This window comes from Pantherophis guttatus, chromosome 3 (genome assembly GCF_059756535.1).
Source record: "Pantherophis guttatus breed Tessera chromosome 3, ASM5975653v1, whole genome shotgun sequence".
Taxonomy (NCBI): Eukaryota; Metazoa; Chordata; class Lepidosauria; order Squamata; family Colubridae; genus Pantherophis; species Pantherophis guttatus.
Window position 1 is genome coordinate 90,805,134 of NC_142065.1, and position 20,805 is coordinate 90,825,938.

Below are 20,805 nucleotides of genomic sequence, written 5' to 3' on the forward strand. Positions count from 1 at the left end.
AGCCACAGAAGCATGTCTTCAAAATTACTTAATAGCTACTCAATGAGAAAGATTTTCAGTGCTTTCTGAATGTAGTTCTCATATCACAAGAAAAATAAAGTCAGATCAGTGCAATCAATCTATGAATGCTGCAGTGCTAAGTGCAGTTATCTGAGTGTAAATATTATTGGATTCAATGCAGCTTTCTTCCAAAATTAGTTGACACAGCACTGGGTGCCAATCATCAAATTATGAGTAATCAAATAATACACATGTTTATGTGAAGAAGTCCTCCACTGGAGGTGGAGATTCACAAATAATTAATATCCATGCCTGATTTCTTATTATACATTTGTTCCTTCTATCGCTTTTGCCATCATTTATCAGACTTGAAACCTCGTCACATTTGTTTATGGCGTATTATACCCTTGGTTGATACTTGCAATATAAATTTGCCCAATTAAGCACATTGTAGGTGCTGAAATAAAATGCAGACATATGGCAGTCATCAGCCTAATTTTCTGAGTGAGCAGCATTTATTATAACTTAATATGCAGTTGTGACATTTGCAGATCCGAAATGCTAGATACATTTCAGTGTCGTGTCAATGGGTCATAAAAAATACATTAGCACCATAAAAAGAATCACAAAGAAAGGTGATGAAGAAGGAACATGTTTCAGCGATGCCTGGTGGTTGCCCTCATATTAATTACGGCACAGCATACTGGAGAGGAAGTGGAAGAGCATCATTATTCAACTCATTTGCATGCAGAAAATTAGAAGTCAGAGCAGCATCAGACACCAAGACTCTGCTTTTGAGGCAACTGCCAGAGCATTCAAGCACTGCTGTTGTGCGATCTCTTTTACTTCCAATATGTCTCAGGGATAAAGCTGTCAGCTCTTAAGGAATTTCCATTAAAAGTGGAAAGAGGACAGGGGTGCTATTCAGCAGGTTCTGGCAGGTTCCAGAGAACCGGCAGTGAAAATTTTGAGTAGTTCGGAGAACCGGTAAATATCACCTCTGGCTGCCACCAGAGTGGGGTGGGAATGGAGATTTTGCAATATCCTTCTCCCAGGAGTGGGGAGGGAAGGGGGATTTTGCAGTATCCTTCCCCTGCCATGCCCACCAAGCCACACCACACCCACAGACTCGGTAGTAAAAAAATTTGAATTCCACCACTGAAAGAGGACACTTCATTAGGAATGCGGTTGAAGAGCAGATTAGTAAGGCGTGGAAAAATTGTGATCATCCCAGTTGTGTTGGACCCCTTGTTCCAGAAAAAGGGGCGTCAGAGCATCTGGAGGTGGCCTTAGCAGACTTCTACAAGTCACTCTATGACCAAAATAATGCATTTCTAGGGAAGACCTGGTCACCGCAAACTTCAATGGAAAATTGGAAATAATAAAACTGAACAAGCTTCAATTTTGGCATAATTTTTCAAGCCTCTGGAGCTTGGTGGAAACAAATTAAAATGATTTCTGCCAAAGCCAATAATAACACTAAAGCAATTTGGGACTTTTTTTCACTCCAGAGTGAGGAAATGCAGACCATCAAGTTTTTCAAAGCTAGAAACTGTAATGCTGGGAAGTGCACAGGAATCCACCTACATTTATTTAAAATCCTTGTACGTTGTTCAGACTATGTTTCTACATGTGCTCTTCTATATACTGTGTTGTGCTTCAAATGCTTTGTTCCACACAGAAACTGGTTTGATTTCACTGAAGGTGAGAAGCCATGTTTGCTGATTCTTTTACTGTCTCAAACCCATTTTCTTATGGCTTCACAGCGTCATTAGTTCTCCTTGATGGCTTTTCATCAAGGTGGAAAGGAAAAAAAACCTCAATTAACCTGTATTATTGTGATCTTTCTGGCAACTCTTTGCTGTCCCTAGGTTTAGAGTGTATGAAAGCAACCAAAGTCTTTGATATAACATGGCAGATGGATTTGGATGCCACAGCCAATATTAAGTAGCAGGTGGGCTCTAAATTAACAAGACTAGGTCTCCGTTCCCTGAAAAAACTGTCCTTCAAATTATGTGCAAACAAATGCTTATCACCTCCTAACAAAAATCCAATCTCTAATCAGAGAGAGGAGACTGTTTCCTGCTAAGATTGGAAGTTTTTGTTTATATATTTTTTCCTTTTACTGGATTCCTATTTTACTCTGTTTATATTTGATCTTTGAAGTCCTCTTCAAATAAAATGTTGTCTCCTACAATGAAAACCCAGTTCATTAAGCAACCGTTTTAAAATGTCCAACAACAGTCCTGTGCCATTTAGTCTCAGAATGGATTCAGACATCAAAAGACATGGCTACATTGGTAATCTAAGCCATTTCAGATAGCTAGGACATCATGTTCCATTGGTAAAGCCTCACCATGAGTTACATTACAGCAGAGGATTCTATTAGCGAATCTGGAGTTTTATCTTTAAGAATGTTTTGTAGCTTGTACATCATTTTTAACATCATTCGTCAGACTTGTCTTTCTTGATATATATATTTGCTTTCTTCTCTTATTGTAGGTTTTAGTATGTATTTTTCTTCAGAAAAATACATATATACATACATACATACATACATACATACATACATACATACATACATGAATGAATGAATGAATGAATGAATGAATGAATGAATGAATGAATGACTCTTTTGGGGGGGATGGAATCCATAGGCACTGTGCCCCCCAAAATTACATATAGATAAAATTTAGGAAAATAAAACATAGAAGAGTCTGGGCAGAGATCAGCTAGTTAAAAGGCACAAGTAAAGAAATATTAATATGGGAAAATTCTTTATAATGTCTGATATTGTTCTATTTTGCCCAGTGCTAGCTCCTTCGAGAGATTGCCAAAACTAGCCAAGGTTTTTCATGAGGGATTTGTAACTGGAGTTAGATCCACTCCTGGAAAAGAAAAGCTAGTGAACATGGGGTTGCTTGTATAGTCTAATATATCAGTGTCTTTAAAAAGATAGATGAGATGGACAGAGGATATATAAGGTAGGTGGAATACAAGGAAGGAAGAATATTAAAATAGGTCAACCTAGTTCTGTATGAATGATAATTTCTATCTGTTACAAATAGTGGTTCATAGACGTTTTGTGAGTCTCCTTTGTCTTCTACATTTGTAGACGTAGAAGTGATCTATGAAAAAAGGTTTGCTATTTCTTTTTATATTTGGTTGCACCAGTCTTCATCGGGATGCATGCTGCACTTCATGCTTTTAGCTTATTTTTTCCACATGTAAAAACTTTTCAGTGTGAAGGATTCGTTTATTCTCAGCAGCAGGATGCTGCATTTTTATGTGCTTGATTTCTGTGCTCCTTGCTGCAAATATTGGCTTTAATGGTGAATGTAATAATCATGGCCTAGAGAGGCTTTGTTCTTCTAACTACTTGACTCTGGCTAAAGAATCAGAAGCAGTATCTCCATAGGCACTCATAGATGTACAGAATTACTTGGATCCTGACCAAGTTAATCCTATAATGCAGTAAAAAGATATTAATCCAAAAGGATTCAAGCACTGTTTGTATCAATAAGCACAATACTGAAAGCACAGACTTATGTGCATGAACCCAAGATTACTTGATTACCTGATTAGGATTGTGTTTTTTAAAAAAAGTACTTTCTTGTGAAATAGATGGTTTAATTTCTGAGCATCCCAGATAGTTCTTAAAGCTTGCCAATACAACCAGAAATAGATTCAATACAACTTTCCAAAGCTGTAATACTTCAAAGGATCACTGTTAACGTTCCCTACCTGGAAAATTGGCTGGTCAGGGAGAAGGATAAATACAGATAGAAAGTCTATCTGACTTTCTACTTTTCACAAGTAGTTCTTGACAAAAGGAAAATGCTGAGATTTGGAATTCGCCAGCTGTGGCCTAAAGTAAAATGATCCCAGCAAGAGTGATCTGTCCAAACAGCTTGGCTAAAGAATTAGATGTTTCAGTGTACCCATTTGCTACTATTCACAAGGGCCAAGTCCTTCCGTCAAAACGATTTTCCATTTAGGAACCATCATGGCTTCCCTGCATGTGTCTGACATTGTCAGTGTATGCATGAGTATCCAAGCAAACAAACTTTCTCTTCCAATAATGACACCTGTGCCTCCAGTGGCACTGATTGGCTTGAGTAAGGCATTGAGACAAAGTGTTTCCCAAGGTTGCCACAAAGCATCTCTCTTCAACTCATGAAAACCACCATATCTTTTACAAGCCCTGTGTGCGTGTTTTGAAAACTTTTCCATCTATCTCGTGTTCCAAAGTGAGTGGCTGTACAGAAGCCAGAATGCTTTCAGAGCAACCGCCTGAGCCTTTAGAAACACGTGGCCACTTTAAATGGTTCGAAGAGAGATTTATTTTATTTATGCCTCTATGTTTCATAGAAATGTGTTGTGATCTGAGGCACAACATATGATCTCACACATATCAAGATGCTCCAAGTCAAGGTGCACAGTATTTAAATTGGTTATTAGGCAGGAAAAAAAATCACAGGAGCACTTGTATCATCCTTGGTAGTAAGAATCCAAAAGTAGAATCAATAGTTGCCATGGTGGACCCTTAGGATATGTATTGCTGATGGCCACACTAATGGTAGAGCTAATGCTCCTCTTTCTTAAAATACCTTTTCAGGAAAACAGCCAGTACTTTTCACTTTGTCGTTGTGTTCCTTAACCAGTTCTCTTATGTTGATTATGCTTTTCTCTTTCCTTCCCACTCCAACTTACAGCAAACGTATGTGACAATGAACTTCAAATTTGCCAGAATGGAGGGACGTGCCACAACAATATACGCTGCCAGTGCCCGGAAGGCTATACTGGTGTACTGTGTGAGAAGCGGAATTGTGATGTGGATCCAGATGGCTGCAGCGAAAGTTCAGGGCAAGGGGTAATATCAATACAAACCCTGCTACTTCTACTACCACCAATTGCTCCATTGGGATTAAGTGGGCTTTTTATATTTTAAGCTACGCAGCTTGGAATACATCAGCTTCAGACTGCTTTGAGAGAAAGGTGTCCAGAAAAGAACCAGATGCAAATAAGAATTTTCAAAATAAGGGGGGAAATTATACAATTTTCACACATATATAGACTAAAGAAAAGGCCTGACTGAACTAAGCCATATGTATACCTTGTGGACAACCCAACCAACCAAGACTGTTACTTCTTGGCTCAAGCTTAAATGAGGCAGCTGCCAATACTATTACAACTACTCAACACGACAGCTGCAGGCATTTACACAGGTTCAAAAAGGCTTGGGTCGCCACCCCCGGATGGAAATCCAAGACAGAAACAACAACAACAACAACAACAAAACCACAAAAAAATTGCTCTTTCAAACTGGTGCGCCACCGTACCTCTTCCCAGTGTGTGGACCAACCAAATAGAAGCATTCTTTGCTGTCAGTGCATTGTGGGTATAAGGAAATCTGTTTCAAAGCTGCCATATTGGCCTGCTTCAGCCCCTTAATCCCCCTTTCCAACTGTGCTTTAGTGAACGTTGCTCTGTAACCTTTGTTGGTTGAACGATCTCTTTGTCTGATGTTAGTAATGCACATGTGTACCAGCCCCAACTCAATAAATCTCAAGCCGGTCATATCCTTGTATATCTTAGAAGCACTGTGCCCTGTCGACACAGTGCTCCCCTATTGTACAAGAGTGGCAGTAGGACAAAAAGAAAGTATATTTATCCTTTTGTAATCAAATGAAGTTATTTTTCTTGACTAACGTACAACGTAGATTTTTTGTATTATTGCCAATTTGTGTTAACAATTGAGTAATGTACTTTAATCCTAATCAGATGGGGGGAGGGGAAGAGATGATTTTTAGTTCGTTCTTTTCTTTTTCCTTTTTTTGAAAAATTCATTTAATTGTGCAGAGATTTCTCTGTATGGGCAACGTGCTGGCATCAAAGAATATCAGTTTACATATTATAGCAAGTGTAATAAGATACCACCAAAGGACATTCTAAATGTTTTCTTGTTGCTTTAACACTGGAAGATTTAAGAGAATAAAAATTCCTGCATAAACTATTTCCAGGGATTAGTACTGCAGTTTCTTGATATTATTTTACCAGGTAGAAGACAAAGAAGTTCCAGTCCAGACCTGTGCAAGCATAGCAAAAAATTAAAACTCAAATCTCCATGCTGTCTACAGAGATTAATTAAGAGTGACAACAACATGAGATCAATTGTTGAGGTCAGCAGATACTGGATAAGCTCCAATCAATTCAAGTTAGACTGCAGTCCTAACTGAGAAGTAAAACCCACAGCATTTAACACGATGTTACAGTATTCTGAAAATTGCATTATCAAAATATTTATTATTATAATTTCAGTTTAACTCAGCTATTCATTTTAACGTCTATGAACAGAAGTCAAACATTGTGCAAGTAAGTTTCCATTTGCATAACAATATTACTAGCTTCTTTCTTCTTTCTACAACTTCCCACATTTTCTAAAACTGCTACCTTTTTAGAGCAAAACATGAATCCCTTTTCATCAAGGCCAGGATTTAACCCAGTATTATCATCAGGGATAATTCAGATGTTTATGTTGAAGCTTTCCCTCAAAATTCCAAATTCAGCATTACCATTTAATGTCAAAATTCAGCTTTCTGTTATTGGTTAAATGGATGAAATTATGATACCGTATATCCTGTTTTTTAAGGGTTCAACTAGAGCACCAAATGTTAACTGCAACTGTTTCAGGTTATAAGAACCTGTTGGTTTTAACCAAACTTTGCACCTTCAATTGAAATAACTGTTAGGATAATTGATACAATATAAATAATATATATTTTAAAAAAACAACCCTTCAAATAACAAAAGAACTTAAAAGGCTTAACTATCCAAAATCATAAAAAGTGTTTTGCCTAATTTGGGGGAGGGGGGGAGAGAAAGGTTGACAGTACTGGGAATGTTTGCGGAAGATATTTCCAAAATGTGTAAGGTGCCACAACACAGAAGGCTTTCTATTTGCCATTTTATTTGAAACAACAGACTGAGTCCATGCAGGAGAATTAATTTGGGTGAATGGAAGTGGGGATAACTATTTCTGTGGGTAAGAAACAATTACATGTTGATTACTGCTCAATCTTTTTTTGTCATATGGGCAAATATTGAGGACAAAATTCTGATTTGATGATATCAACCAGGTTGGAAATTTGTTTCCAGCTGTGGTGCAGTTGAAACCGAGCAAGTTTATATTTCTTTCTGCAGCACATTGATACATTTTCCCGCAGGAAACCATTCTGGCCTCACTCCACTTGCTGACTATGGTTTCCCCTTTAAAGGTCCTTTAAAGGGAATCCTGGCTGGACAGTTTGCATCTCTCCCTTAGTAGTCCAAGGTACAGAGTGGGAATAAAATTAATAAGACTATCAGTTTTCCCCTGGAATTCTACAAAGGGCTAGGCTCCTTGAGTTTTTATTATTTTTTCCCCTTTTGTGTGGAATTAGGGTAGAGAAAAAGAATTTTCTAACTATAGAACTATGTCTGCTTGTAGTGAGACGGTGATTGAGCAACAGTCCATGGTCCTTGTGTTCTATGTTTCTGAGCTAATAGAAGTAAAATCCCAGCTCATTCTCCAATTTCTTTCGAAGAATCAGTAATGGAAGTTATCAGCGACATCAGCTGGACATTCAAAAGAGGCAAGATGGCAGTTAGAGCATCACCAGCTCAATCAAAGCCTTTTCTCCTTTTGTACATGTGTCAATGTCATGCACAGTATAAAGGGCAGGACCTCAGTTGCAAGGCCATGATTGCTCTCTTCCCTTATCTGATCCATTCCTGCAGAATTCCTTGGAAATAGTGTTGCAGAAGCATATGGATAATACCAGAACTCTATTGTTTTTACTACGTTATTTCAAAAGTCTAGATCAGGGGTGTCAAACTCAAGGCCCATGGGCTGGATCCAGCCCGTTGGGTGCTTAAATCTGGCCCATGGGACCACCCTGGAAACAGCGAAGGACCGGCCCGCAGTGCCCTTCCAAGGTCCGTTTTTCCTGGCAGAGGGTTGCAGGAGGCCATTGCAGCTGAAAACAGCTCACAAGGGCCGCAGGCAGCCCTTCCAAGCTCCATTTTCAGTGGCAGAAGGTTGCAGGAGGCCGTCACAACTGAAAACGGAGCTCAGGAGCCCGCTGGCAGAGTGCTTAGGGGCCACCACAGGCACCCCCGACACGAGTGACGTCCAGCTGGCCACACCCACTCTGGCCATGCCCCCGGACCCCAAGGTCAAACACAACCCTGATGTGGCCCCCAATGAAATCGAGTTTGACACCCCTGCTCTAAAGAAAAGACAGGGTTTTTTTGCAGCTCACGATAATATTTGCTGTTAAAATTCCACCATAGACAATTTGTTTATTATATATGTGCTGGAAATATATACATACTATATGTACATAAAACAGATTCAGGTTAGAGTAGAAAAAATGTAGTGCTATGGTTACATTAATTCAGATCAACAACTTTTGTAAGCAATTTATCGCTTATTCTTTTGCACATGTGCTCAAAGAATAGGGTTTCAATACAAGGAAGATTTGCTTCTGCTTTACCTAAGAAGAATATGTTGTACCTAATGGTCTCAAATGTAGGATACTTAGGCCACATTCTCTGAGAATCCATGAAGAGTCTGCTTCCTCCCTCTTTCTTGAAGGTAAGAAATGAACTGTGGGATTGACGTGGAAGAGAGAAGGCAACTTGTAGTAAATTGCAGCCAAAGCATTTCTTCAGGGATTGAGATCAACAATTGGTATGCTTTTGAGGGAAACAGGAAAGAAAGTGCAAGAATTAAAAATTCTAGGTTCATGTGAAAGGGTTTTATTGAGTGCACTACAATAAGCACACTAAATCTCATTAAGTAATCTGAGAGTTTTGAGCTGAATCATATAAAAAACATCTAAGCTGAATGCCATTGGAATATGTTCAAGGGTTTCTGCAGAGGAATAATTGAAATAATGGAAGAATGGGTACCACTAGGCTATCTTTGTGTCAATTACAGAATAACAGAATTAGAAAGGACTTTGAAAATCTTCTAGTCCTCCTGCTTAGGAGGGCCTATAACATTCTGGACAAATGACTGTCCAATATCTTCTTAAAAACCTGTGTTGGAGCACCCACAAGATCTGGAGGCAAGCCGTTCCTATGATTAATTGTTCTGTCAGGAAATTTCTCCTGAATTCCAGGATGGATCTCCCATTGATAATCTTCCACCCATTTTGTTCTGCCCTTAGGTGATTTGGAGAATATTGGAAGAAAGATATCATTTGTTGAGTGCTGCTTTTGTTATAAAATAGATATCGATAAAATAGATATAAAAGTGGTAGTCTGGACAAAATCAGCCGCATTCCAAAATCTCGCAAAGCTGAACCATTCCTAGGGGTATAGAGATAGAAAGAAACAGAAATTAGCAAACTGATATTTAGAGACTTTGGAGCTTATGGGGAAATTTTGCAGGGATAAATATCACCTAGACTTGTAGGACCTGTAAGACTTTTGAAGAACTTGGCTCCACAAACATGAACAGCATTACACCCAAGGGAAGTTTAAATGGTTTCAAGTTAAGGTTATTTGCTTTCATGTTTGATATCTCAGTGAAAATCATGCAAATACATTTCTGGAAGTCTTAAAGAGAGAGAGAATTTTTTTTTGAACTTTTTGGGGAAAATATCTAGAGATTTCTTGTAGTAACACAGCAGTAGATCTTGTGTTAACTGCCCATCTGAAATATTCCAATATATCTTAAACTTTAACCTACCTAACAAGGAATACAAACAGCTCCTGTAACACATATGCACAAAAATAAAAATATTTCTTCATGATTTCACTAATAGACCCTTATTTAGTATTTAAAAGAAGTGTCAAGCTATAGTGGTAGAAAGGGCTGTTCCAGCAAATAGAGTTTATTTTGAAGCCCAAGGTGTAATAAATTCTTGTTCCTGCCTTTCCTGCCCAATTATTTTGAGTGACAGCAAGAGGCAGAGCAACAGATAGAAGAAATTGAGGCAAAAACACCAACCAGACCATGGTTTCAAACACAAGAATCCAGAGTTGGCAACAGAGGTGAATTTGCTGATGAGCAGATATTCTGTCAGACCCAGTGCAAATATTTTATCAATATAATTGCCTTGAGTGGAAAATAATTAGCACCAGCAAAGTCTGTGGAGAACCGCATATGTTATTCTCTCCCTCCCAGTCTGGTCTCTGAAACATCAGCTACAGTTTTAGAACTTCTTGGTAGGTTTTCCTTCTTTCCTTAGGAGAATGAATGTTTTCCTGGCCAATCGTCTGCAGGAGCAATCAGTAGGAGAAAAAGTCTAAAAAGTCTATAGACTTTCCAGATTTGCTTCTCAGGGAGCTTATAGAAAGCCAAAAAGAAAAACCCAACTGCAGCATTGAGTGAAACGTGTCAAGACCACTGTACTAATGCAGTTGATGGCCTGTTTTGTTATTCACACCCGCAGCCTCTTAGGGTATACTGGAATACGATAAGCAAAGATAAATTAAAACTTTGGCTGACTGCCAACCCCATCCCACATGAAATTGTAGATTTACACCAGAAGTGTACTCATGATAATAAACAGAAAAAAACTATATTGCAGCCTTACCGAGAAGTGCAAATGCAAATACAGCTGATTGGCACACGGCACCAAGGATTACTTCTAATTAAAGTGGATTTCTAATATTAAAATGTGGAATTTAAGCTGCCTGGAAATGTATTAGAACAGATGAAAGAAAACACAGGGTAATTGTCATAAAAGTTGTACTTCAACTAATGTGAGCGCTCGGGTGGTAGAGCACATGTTATTATATTGAGATTTGCCATCCAGTCTAAATTACAATAATAGTAAGATGTCTTTACTATCTCTGCATATCTAAGGTGACTCTGGGCTTCTTTTCTTCTTCTCTTCGCTATAACCTTCTTTCTCAACTTCGACAACTTTAAGATGTGTGGACTTCGATTCCCAGAATTCATTGAAGTCCACACATCTTAAAGTTTGCCAAGGTTGAGAAATACTGCTCTATCGTTTTTTTCCTCCTCAAGAAAGGGTAAAGAGATATCTTGCTGGGGCTTACACAGACACATCCTTGAAGTTTTATTGGCACCTGTACAGAAAAAGTGTTCACCGTCTTGTAGGGATATTTTTTTAACCTCTCGGTCTGGTTACAGCTCTAAAATTTCCAATTGATTTCCCATCCAACTACTAACCAAATCCAGCATTGCTTAGCTTCCAGGTTTCTCTGAGTGCTACCTAATCTGACAACGGCCAATTCCAGTTTCAACAATTGAGATGTGACCCAAAGGTCTGTATTTAAAAGGGGCAGTGAAAATCTCATTTGGCACACTGATCAGATTTGGCACACTTTTGACAATCTCAAAGTACCTCTCTTGATACGGATCAACTTAGTTCTGTGACAGGTGATTATTGGAAGTCCTGGAACAACCTGTCTATCAAACAACACCTATCCATCAACCTTGCAATTACACAAAGAATTCCCTTTCAGAATTCATACAGAGGTTGTGCTTATAATTGGAAATACGGAATTATATTCAGGGTATGTTCATAATTGAGTCTGGCACTATTGCCTTGTAATTCTGTCATTCTGAGAGTGTCACTCTGGAGTAGCTTTGAACTTTCTTTTTAAAAAAAATAGTTTGAAGGTACATTGAAGGACACTTATTCCAACTCATTAGAAATAAAGAGATTATTACTGGGTCAGTGATCCAATCTCTGTATAAAATCATCTAGTTCAGTTCAACAGAATTCAGCTTCAATACACAGGCTGTCTGAACAGTTTACTACACAGTTAGTTAAGCTGCAGCAAAGGGTGGATTATCCTGCCAATGAGAAAAGCATCTGCCAAATGTGGGACAGGTCTGAGGAAGTGGTAAATTCTGACGGATAGCTGGAATGGTGGGATTAGCCATCTTTCGGAATCTGATTTGAGGGAGCATCTCAGTGAAGCCTTACCTGGAAGCCACTGGCCACTTTCTGGAAATGCAGCTTTTGATCCACTGAGGTAGGGTGACAGATACTGTACTTGATCTCATGCAGCAGGAGGCAGGCCAGTGATCGTGGTAATAGTTGAAACAGAAGTGTCCAAGAGATTTCATGATAGCACAACAAGACCCACACAAGCACATACGGTGAAAGCTTCCGTCTGAAATGGGATCAGGATGTGGAGGTGTCCTTCAAATCCTTAATTAGCTTAAGTTAAAACTAATTTTAACGGGACAAATTTCTGCACAGCAAATTTAAGTTCATAGAGGATTCAATGTTTTTTTTTAAATCAAGCAATGACGAATCTCCTATTTCTATTTTGGAGGTGTGGTGGCACAGTGGTTATAATGCTGTATTACAGGATAACTCTGCTGACTGACTGCAGTTCGATTCACACTGACTCACATTTCTATCAGTAAAATGAGGATCCAGATTGTTGGGGGTAATATGCTGATGCTATAAACCAATTAGAGTGTACTGTAAAGCACTGTGAAGCAGTATATAAGCATTATATAAGCGCTATTGCTACTGTTATGACCAAACTGCATAAAATTTAACTATGATTATTGGCTTCTCTTTTTCTTACTGGCCTTTCCCAACAAACACTTCCTTACTATAGAGAAAGATAATTTCTCATTAAAGTCTTCCCCAAACACAAGGTTGCATAGTATTCCTGGCACAAGGTATATTACTGATCTGTGCAGAAAGACCAACACACTTTCCTTTCTATTTTTCCTAAAGCTGTGTTGAGGGCTTTCAAAGGACATTAAAAAATCCAGCTAGATAAACATGTGAGGTTCAGGTTAACTGGTGCTTAACTAATCAGTTAATGCTAATTACTGGGGATCCTTTTAAAAATAGTCTTCCAGGTTCTGTTCCATGTAAAGGTGAAACAACAAAAACATTATTGCAATTCAAGGCATCTTCTTAATCCTACCACAGGGAGAATTTAGGCATGAGACGTATGAACCTCCACCAATCTCATTTGAGACCTTTGTCTGAATGTGAACTGGACTGGAAACATTTCAAGTGGTCACATATACCATGAGTGGGTAAAGGAAGCAATGTTACTGATTTCACATACGAATTGTGTGATTAGTGCTCTGAAGGAAGTGAACTTTAGTTCTGCTAAACATCAGAACTAGAATTCCACTTAAGGATCACAAATGCATTTCTGTGGGATAGTAGCAGAACGTATAAGTGTAAGAGGTAAGGTTTCTATCTGAAACCATAAAAGGCACAAGGATTCCTATAAACTGATATACGAAAGGTCTACTATTTTTTGGTCTTAATAATTTCTTGATTGGAACAATAAGAGGATTTTATATCTTCGCTTGTTGGCTCTGTCTTTCTCCCAAAACTTCTAGACAAGCTCTCTTGGATGAAATCTCATAAGTGAAACATCTGAGCATTTAAACATGTACATGTACAACAAGTCTTTTAATTACCCTTTTTGGAAGGGCCATCTTCTAATTCAAATTGCACATAACCAATGCTTCTTGACAACTCTTTAAATTAGACCTTTAAATAAGCAAAGAATATGGTTATTTTTAGTTTTATCTGATATGAAATGAATAAGCTGGTTTATAATTAATGTTTTGATTCCATCTTTACTGTGCCCTTTTATTTGGAGAAGGAAAGAAAACTTAGATGGCAAATTAACAAATGGAAAAATATGAGATTAAGTAATCCTTTTATTAACTTTTAGAGTTCTACTGAATAGACCATTATGCCATGATGTACAATTATAGTAATAATCAGATCTGCTGAAGAAAATTAGGGAGATCTCAAAAGTTCTTTTTTTAAGGTCCATTTTATTCTCATCAAAAATTTCCCTAAGATATATAACTTTTTCTGTTCTTTCATTAAAGACCATTTTGGTTGAGGAATGATTTATGAAAATTAAATGTGCAAATTCCATTTGTATCTGCATAGTCCCTAAGATTCTGGCACATAACAGAGTTTAGACATTAAAAGTAGCCATAATTTCCACAAGGATTGATAAAAAGAATTGGGAACAGATTTCACACCTAATTATGCTTATTTATTAATAGCTATTCAGTGCGTGGTGACCTAGTGATGAAGACGCTCGCCTCCCACTCAGAAGCTTGAGAGTACAATCCTAGGTAGTAGCAGATGTTTCTCTTAGTGTGCAAAGAAAAAATATTTGCTGTGAACTCCATGTGGCGTCAGGAAGGGCATCCGGCCAGTAAATGCTCAGCTCCATCCAGTTGCTCTGATTCTATCCCAAATTAAGGGATTATACAAAGGAATTAGTGCAGTCATACAAAATAAGACATGTACTACAAAAAATAGATAGCACTGCTTTTTTAAAAAATCATTTAATTTTGAATAGCCATTCTAACCAAATTCCAAACAATCTGTCAGCATCTTTTCACTGTTCCTCAACCAAAAGAGGTATATACAGAACATTTTACTCTTGGCACGTTTGTACTTCCATAACTTTCATTAAACCAACCACCTTCAACTCATATAAGATATTATCCATCCAATTAACAAGTAGGCGTAACAAGGGGTGTTTATTCATTAGTGATTTCAAGGTTGCAAGTCATCAGCAATTTCCATTAGAGCAATTCTGTTAGCTTGATTGCCTAGACCTGTTCCAAAGTAACTTGCTGGAAGTTACTCTATAGACAAAATTTAAAGTCTGTTTTACAAACACCATCCAACAAAGTGTGAAAGTCAAAGGATCCCAAATCATCCCAGTAGAGAGGTGATTTTCATGAAGGTGATTCATAGCTATGAATTAGGATGCAAAGTTAATTAATGTAAAGCAAGGAGGTACATCTGGAGGACAATAATACCTTAATAGAAATGAGAATGCAAAACTTTCAGAAATAAATTGAGCACTTACAGCAATAATTGTGTCCTTCCTCAAATTTGCCAATACCGTTATGTTTCTCTTCCATTTGACTTACACACACATATATACAGGCATGCACATACACATACACACAGAGAGAGAAAGAAATATGCATGGTGATAAAAATCAAAGAAAAATAATGCAGTAATGTTACAATATCCATATTTGTATATTTTGCATAGGATGGACTAGTTTTTACTTTGGCAGCTGAAAGTTACAGTGTATTACCAAAGAAAAATTAAAAATTGACAGTTCCCCATTTGTATGTTCATTTCCTCCCAAAAAGCAGTTCTTGGTACAACCTAAGTCTACTCTGTTCCATTTCTGGAGACTCTTCATCTCTCTACTTAGCAATGAAATTTCTATAGACGCAACACCCAAGATCAGTCAATGTTGTCTTCTCATCACCTCAGCTCATCATCTTTCAACATACTCTGGAGGTTATGGATCATGCCAGAATCCTGAATGTCTTGTTTAGTTCAGTTTCATCCAGTTCTGACCACAAACATGCTCTCTAGGAAGGATTTCAGTAGATATGAAATCAGTCGGGCCAATCTCCCTTAGGATTCATCATTCCACAAAGCATGGGAATAACAGGAGATCCTGGTAATGGGCCATCATAGATATTTGGTAAGAAATGGAAGTGGATAAAATTCCACTTCCAGAGATGAAAACAGAACACTAATAAATTAACAATTACATTCATCTCATGTCTGGGCAAGCAATTGAGATTAGATAGATATAGATAGATAATAGATGAGAAAGAGAGGTAGAGGGAGGGGAGAGAGAGAGAGAGAAACAGATAGACATAGACAGATAGCTAGACACAGACAGGTGATAGATGATAGATAGATAGATAGATGATAGATAGATAGATAGATAGATAGATAGATAGATAGATAGATAGATAGATAGACACAGACAGACAGACTGCTAACTAGACACAGATAGATAGATAGACAGACAGCTAGACACAGACAGACAGACAGCTAACTAGACACAGACAGACAGATAGATAGATAGATGATAGATGGATAGATAGACAGGTAGACAGACAGTTAGATACAGAAATATATGAGACAGACAGACAGACAGATAGGATAGATATAGGTAGATGAGAGAGAGAGAGAGAGTTGATAGACAGATAAGAGAGAGATGAAAGATTAATAGATAGGAGGGAGAGAGATGATAGATTCAGACAGACAGACACCTTGGCTCACATAGTCTTTCTAACCATATCTTCAAAGCTGAAGCAATTTAACATTTAGCCTTTTCTGAATGAATACAGATAATATAGAAATTAAGATTTTTATATTACTTTTTAAAGAAATTTAACCAAAAAATAATTGATCCTTTCTTTTTATTTTATTACATTTATTAATGCTGGTAGGATTTCTTCTATTCTACCGATATGAAGGTTCTTGCACCTTGAGAATAAATTCCTTCTCTTCTGCCTGGGATTTTGACTTATTCAGGTCCTGATCTTCCCAGAAGCTTGTTGCAGAAGGTCTCTCCATTTTGAATGACCTCATAAATATATATTGAATTTTAACTTATAAAGGTAAAACCATTTTCCAGCCGTTTAGATGGTTTGAGGGCTGGTTAGGAGAAACGGATCCTAGAAGAACTTTTCTTTCAGGGAGCTAATTAGTTCATAAATCAACATGTCTAAGTAGGGTGCAGATTACCCTAAAGCCAGGCCACGGTGAATTGCCATGGGTGTAACAGCAATTTAAAGATCTTTTTACCTCTGTTTAATGTGCCATTCTGCTCGGACTGTTCACTTTCCTCTAACGATTTAGTTAAGGACTTAGTGGGAACTCACCAGGTTTGTATTCAGGCTCCCAAAATTTTAGCTCTCTGGAGGCTTCTGCGGTAGTAGCTCCTTTTCTTTAGATCTAGCTCATTCCGTCTCTAAATTTGTACACAACCCTTGAAATAAATTTTAGACTTTATATCCAAAAGCACAGTTTCCAATGGAGAATTCAAAACTTTGCACAGAACAGCAAGAAAATGGGTAAGATGCTTTAATAGTTATAAACTACTGCTGGGGCAGATGACTTCCGCCCATACAAAAATTGCTGAACTGTTTCTATTAAGAGTTCTATCAAAGGTTCTGTCTCTTGCTTCGAAAGAGGTCAAAATATAGATAACAAAAGGGCTTATTATGAAGGAAACATTGGATGTCCACAGATACAATAGGTGTACCTGCTAATAGCTGTTAAAATCACTTCTATCCTGTTCCTCCTTGACATGAACTGGCAGCTCTAAACTTGTTTTATCTACCATTTCTCCTTTTCTCAACCCAACCTTCAAATCTGCACCAAACCAGGAGCCTTTTAAGGTACATTGTAATATTTTCCAATATTGACAGTATCAATGTAGGGAACTTTGAACCATAGCTAGGACAGTCCTTGAAAAATAAAATTCAGTTAATACCCATACAACAGTCACTTTCAATTCAGAGAGTTTTAACTGATATGCATAAGCCTCACTGAATCACAATATTTAAATAATGTCTTTGAGAGAATGGCAAAATTACCCCCAATTCTGTTGAATTCAGCTGGGGACATCTCTATCCATACTGACACTGAACAACAGCAATTTGATGGGAACAATACAAAAATAATCAGCCATGTTACTACCTGCCACTCTCGCGAGTGTATCAAAGCCTGGTACTGCACAAGCAATTCCACCTACAGATGCATCAACCTACAACCAGCCTATGAACCCCTCAGAATTCAATTCAACCGCACACCAACCCTCAACCATGCAACTCTCCCAACCAGTACCTCTCAATGACTCTCACATGACATGACCAACCCATCGTAAGCCCTCACCTGATGTGACCCACACCTGACTCATCACAAGACCCTCACTTGACGCAACCCACACCTGACCCATCACAAGACCCTCACCTGACGTGGCCTCCCTATCACAAGACCTACTGATCACACAAAACCCTTATAAGCAGAAGAACACTGACATCCCCTAAATTCCACTGAAGATGTTACCTAGACTGCTAATGAAACTTTTTGAAACCAACCCACAGGCTCGGAGCACAAACCTCTACCCTCATCACACTTAAGTCCAATGAGCTTGAACTTGTACACAATGGAGCCTTCAGAACAAGCAGTCAGGAAGGGAATGACCTGGTTACTTAGGAAGAAGTATATACACAATATATATTTCATCCTCCCCCTTACACAGTAATAGTCCCTTGATCAGCAAGGTCTCTGGGATTAAACTTCAATCTGCCTACTTGGTGGAGTATTTGATATGAGAGATGCCTGTCTTGTGTCTAGGATTTCACTAGAGAATAATCAAGAACTTTAGTAATTAATATTCCCTCGCCCTTCCATTCCTGTATCACAGGAAGGGAAGGCAGAGAGAAGAATGGGAGATGTGCCAGACTGCAATTCAAAACTTCCCCATTTTAAGGCATTGTCGCACTGGATGTGAGACAGTCCCAGCCCCCTGTGCTCATATTTTCATCCACACTCATCTACCTTCTTCCTGAAGCAAATGGGCCCCAGAAATGCTGCTCAGTAGGCAGGAGAGGTGGGTTGATCAAAGGAACCAGAGGGAGAAAAAAGTACCAGAGAGTAGAAATCACAGCTGCCTCATCTCCAAATTCCACTGCAGATTTAAAAATAGATTGTGACCTTGAAGGAAGGTGCCCAACAGAACATTTTGCAGACAACATTTTGACAGCACTATGCAACACATTTGAAGAAAGTGTTAACACGTTTAAAGAGAGACACCTCCCAGTTGATTGTTCAGTGGCACATTTCTTTTAGCAGGTTACCTGAAATCCTTGTTTTAAGCATACATTGTGGAAAGCATCACACAAGCAAATCTCAGGTTGTCATGCATAGACAGAACTATTTTCTTTATCAGCTCTGTAGGTCGTAAGTCTACACAGACAATGTTTCCCCCACTCTCTTGTTCCACCGTTTCTTCTTTCCTGCCCAGTGTAAAGCATAGCTAGAGTCTGGTTTTGTTAACAGGTAGAATGCAGGGGGCACAGACAGTATGATTCAGTAGCAGAACATGGCTTACATAGGTAAACTCCCCTGCATGTCCAGAAAACAAGTCTGAAAACATTTTGGACTTCTTTCCAAAAATGTGTTTCAGAGTGTATAGTGCCATGATGGTGAACCTATGGCATGCATGCCAGAAGTGGCACACAGAGCCATCTCTCCAGGCATGTGAGCTGTTGCCCGTTGCTCTTCCGGTTCCGGTACGCTGGCCAGCTGTTCTTCCCAGTATGCACATGCCAGGAAGATGATCTTCTGGTTTCTGGTGCGTGCATGCGCACCGGCCAGCTCATCTTCATATGCACATGAATGCCAGAAACCATAGGACCAGGTGGTCAGTGCACATGCACACACCAGAAACCAGATCATCCTCCAAGCATGCGCATGCGCACTGGGAGGCTGCTCTTCCAGTTTCCAGCGCATGCATGCAAACCGGCCAGCTGGTCTTCGAGCATGCATGCACACCAGAAACTGGAAGACCACGCGGCCGGTGCATATGTGCATGCCAGAAACGGGAAGAACAGCTGCCCTACGCACACATGCGCACCAGGCAGCTGCTTTTCTGGTTTCTGGCACACACACACAAGCGCACACTCCCATTTCACCACTCGGTGCCAAAAAGGTTCACCAACACTGCTATAGTATGTGTATGGGGGGGGAGGTGAGGGATTAAACATAATGCTTGTCTGCAACTTTTGAGGACATCTACACCTGTTTGAGCCAGGAGAAAGACACAGCTGCTTTAAAAAGTTAGAAGCTATACCGGTAGACCCAAATATTCTGAGCCAATTTTTTTTTTTATCGGATCCAAAGTCCTACCAAGTAGAAATAGAAACATCCTAGATTCTGAAACAATGCCATTGCTCTATGTAGTTCAAGGATGGAGAGCCAAGGCCAGCCAGAGGTTGCTCCCAGCATTCTTCAACATCAGCTTGGCTGCCTGGGATAGTTCAAGACTGTCAACAGTAGCTTGAGAACCATTATTTCTTTCCTGCATAAATAGTAATTTATGGAGAAAGCTGTAGCCCAGCTATATGTAACTTACGGATCAGGAAGCAGAAGTTACCCAAACACATTAGTGCCCCACAGAGTAAATGGACAGTGAATAGGAACAAAAGTAATTTATGAACAAAATAACTGTCAATCAACTGTCTCCAAGAAGTTTATTTTTCCCAACGGCCATTCCTGCCTGACAATTAGGTTAGCTTGAGTACTTCTTTATGCTCTCTTATAGCCCAACTTTTAAAGGGGGAACACTATAGCAATTGCAGCCTACCTCTGAATTGGTTTGAAGCCACAAGGTGGGAAAAGAGTGATTTAATGCAAGGCAGAAATAACTCCAGCAGTGTGTTCTCATTCCCAATGTTTTTTTTCCCCTCTTTCTTTCGGTTTTTTTTTTTTTTTTTTTTTTTTTTGCAGGGCATTTGTCCTATTCATTTTTGCATTATACAATTGCAATGTAAAAAGTATTTTCTTTCAAGCATTCCCATTGCTACTGAGCTACCACAGACAAATGTCTTAATTTGGAAAGCAAGGCCATTGCAATCCAGTGAGAGAGCCAGGCTTTCCAAATGAAGTTGTTGCTTTAACCAACCCATTTCACAGCCAACTGCAGTTGTTGCTTCTCTTCCCCATCCTTTCATGGGGATGGGGGTATGGTATGTTCCATGTGTGAACATACCATACTTTCTCTGCAACCTTTTCCCTAATCCTACTGTGGGATTCTCTGTCTAGTTTGAAATGATTGCAAGCCAAAAACGTCTAAAAGAAAACAATGATAATCTTTATTTTACTACTTTGCAAAGAGGGTGTACAGCAATAGTGCTTAGATTTATATACTGCTTTACAGTGCTTTACAGCCCTCTCTAAGCGTTTTACAGAGTCAGCATATTGCCCC

General features: G+C 38.8%; 1 protein-coding gene across 8 annotated transcripts in view; it reads left to right on the plus strand.

Moving 5' to 3' along the window:
- The window catches only part of NTNG1 (netrin G1), a 259,982-nt gene extending 253,966 nt beyond the window's left edge, over positions 1-6,016 (plus strand). For all 8 annotated transcript variants that reach the window (XM_087890013.1, XM_034437383.3, XM_087890014.1 and 5 more), the window contains one exon: positions 4,716-6,016. In XM_087890013.1, coding sequence (XP_087746139.1) covers positions 4,716-4,951 — 236 coding nt within the window. In that variant the 3' untranslated portion in view covers positions 4,952-6,016. The remainder of the gene's footprint in view (positions 1-4,715) is intronic.
- The last annotated feature ends 14,789 nt before the right edge of the window (positions 6,017-20,805 follow it).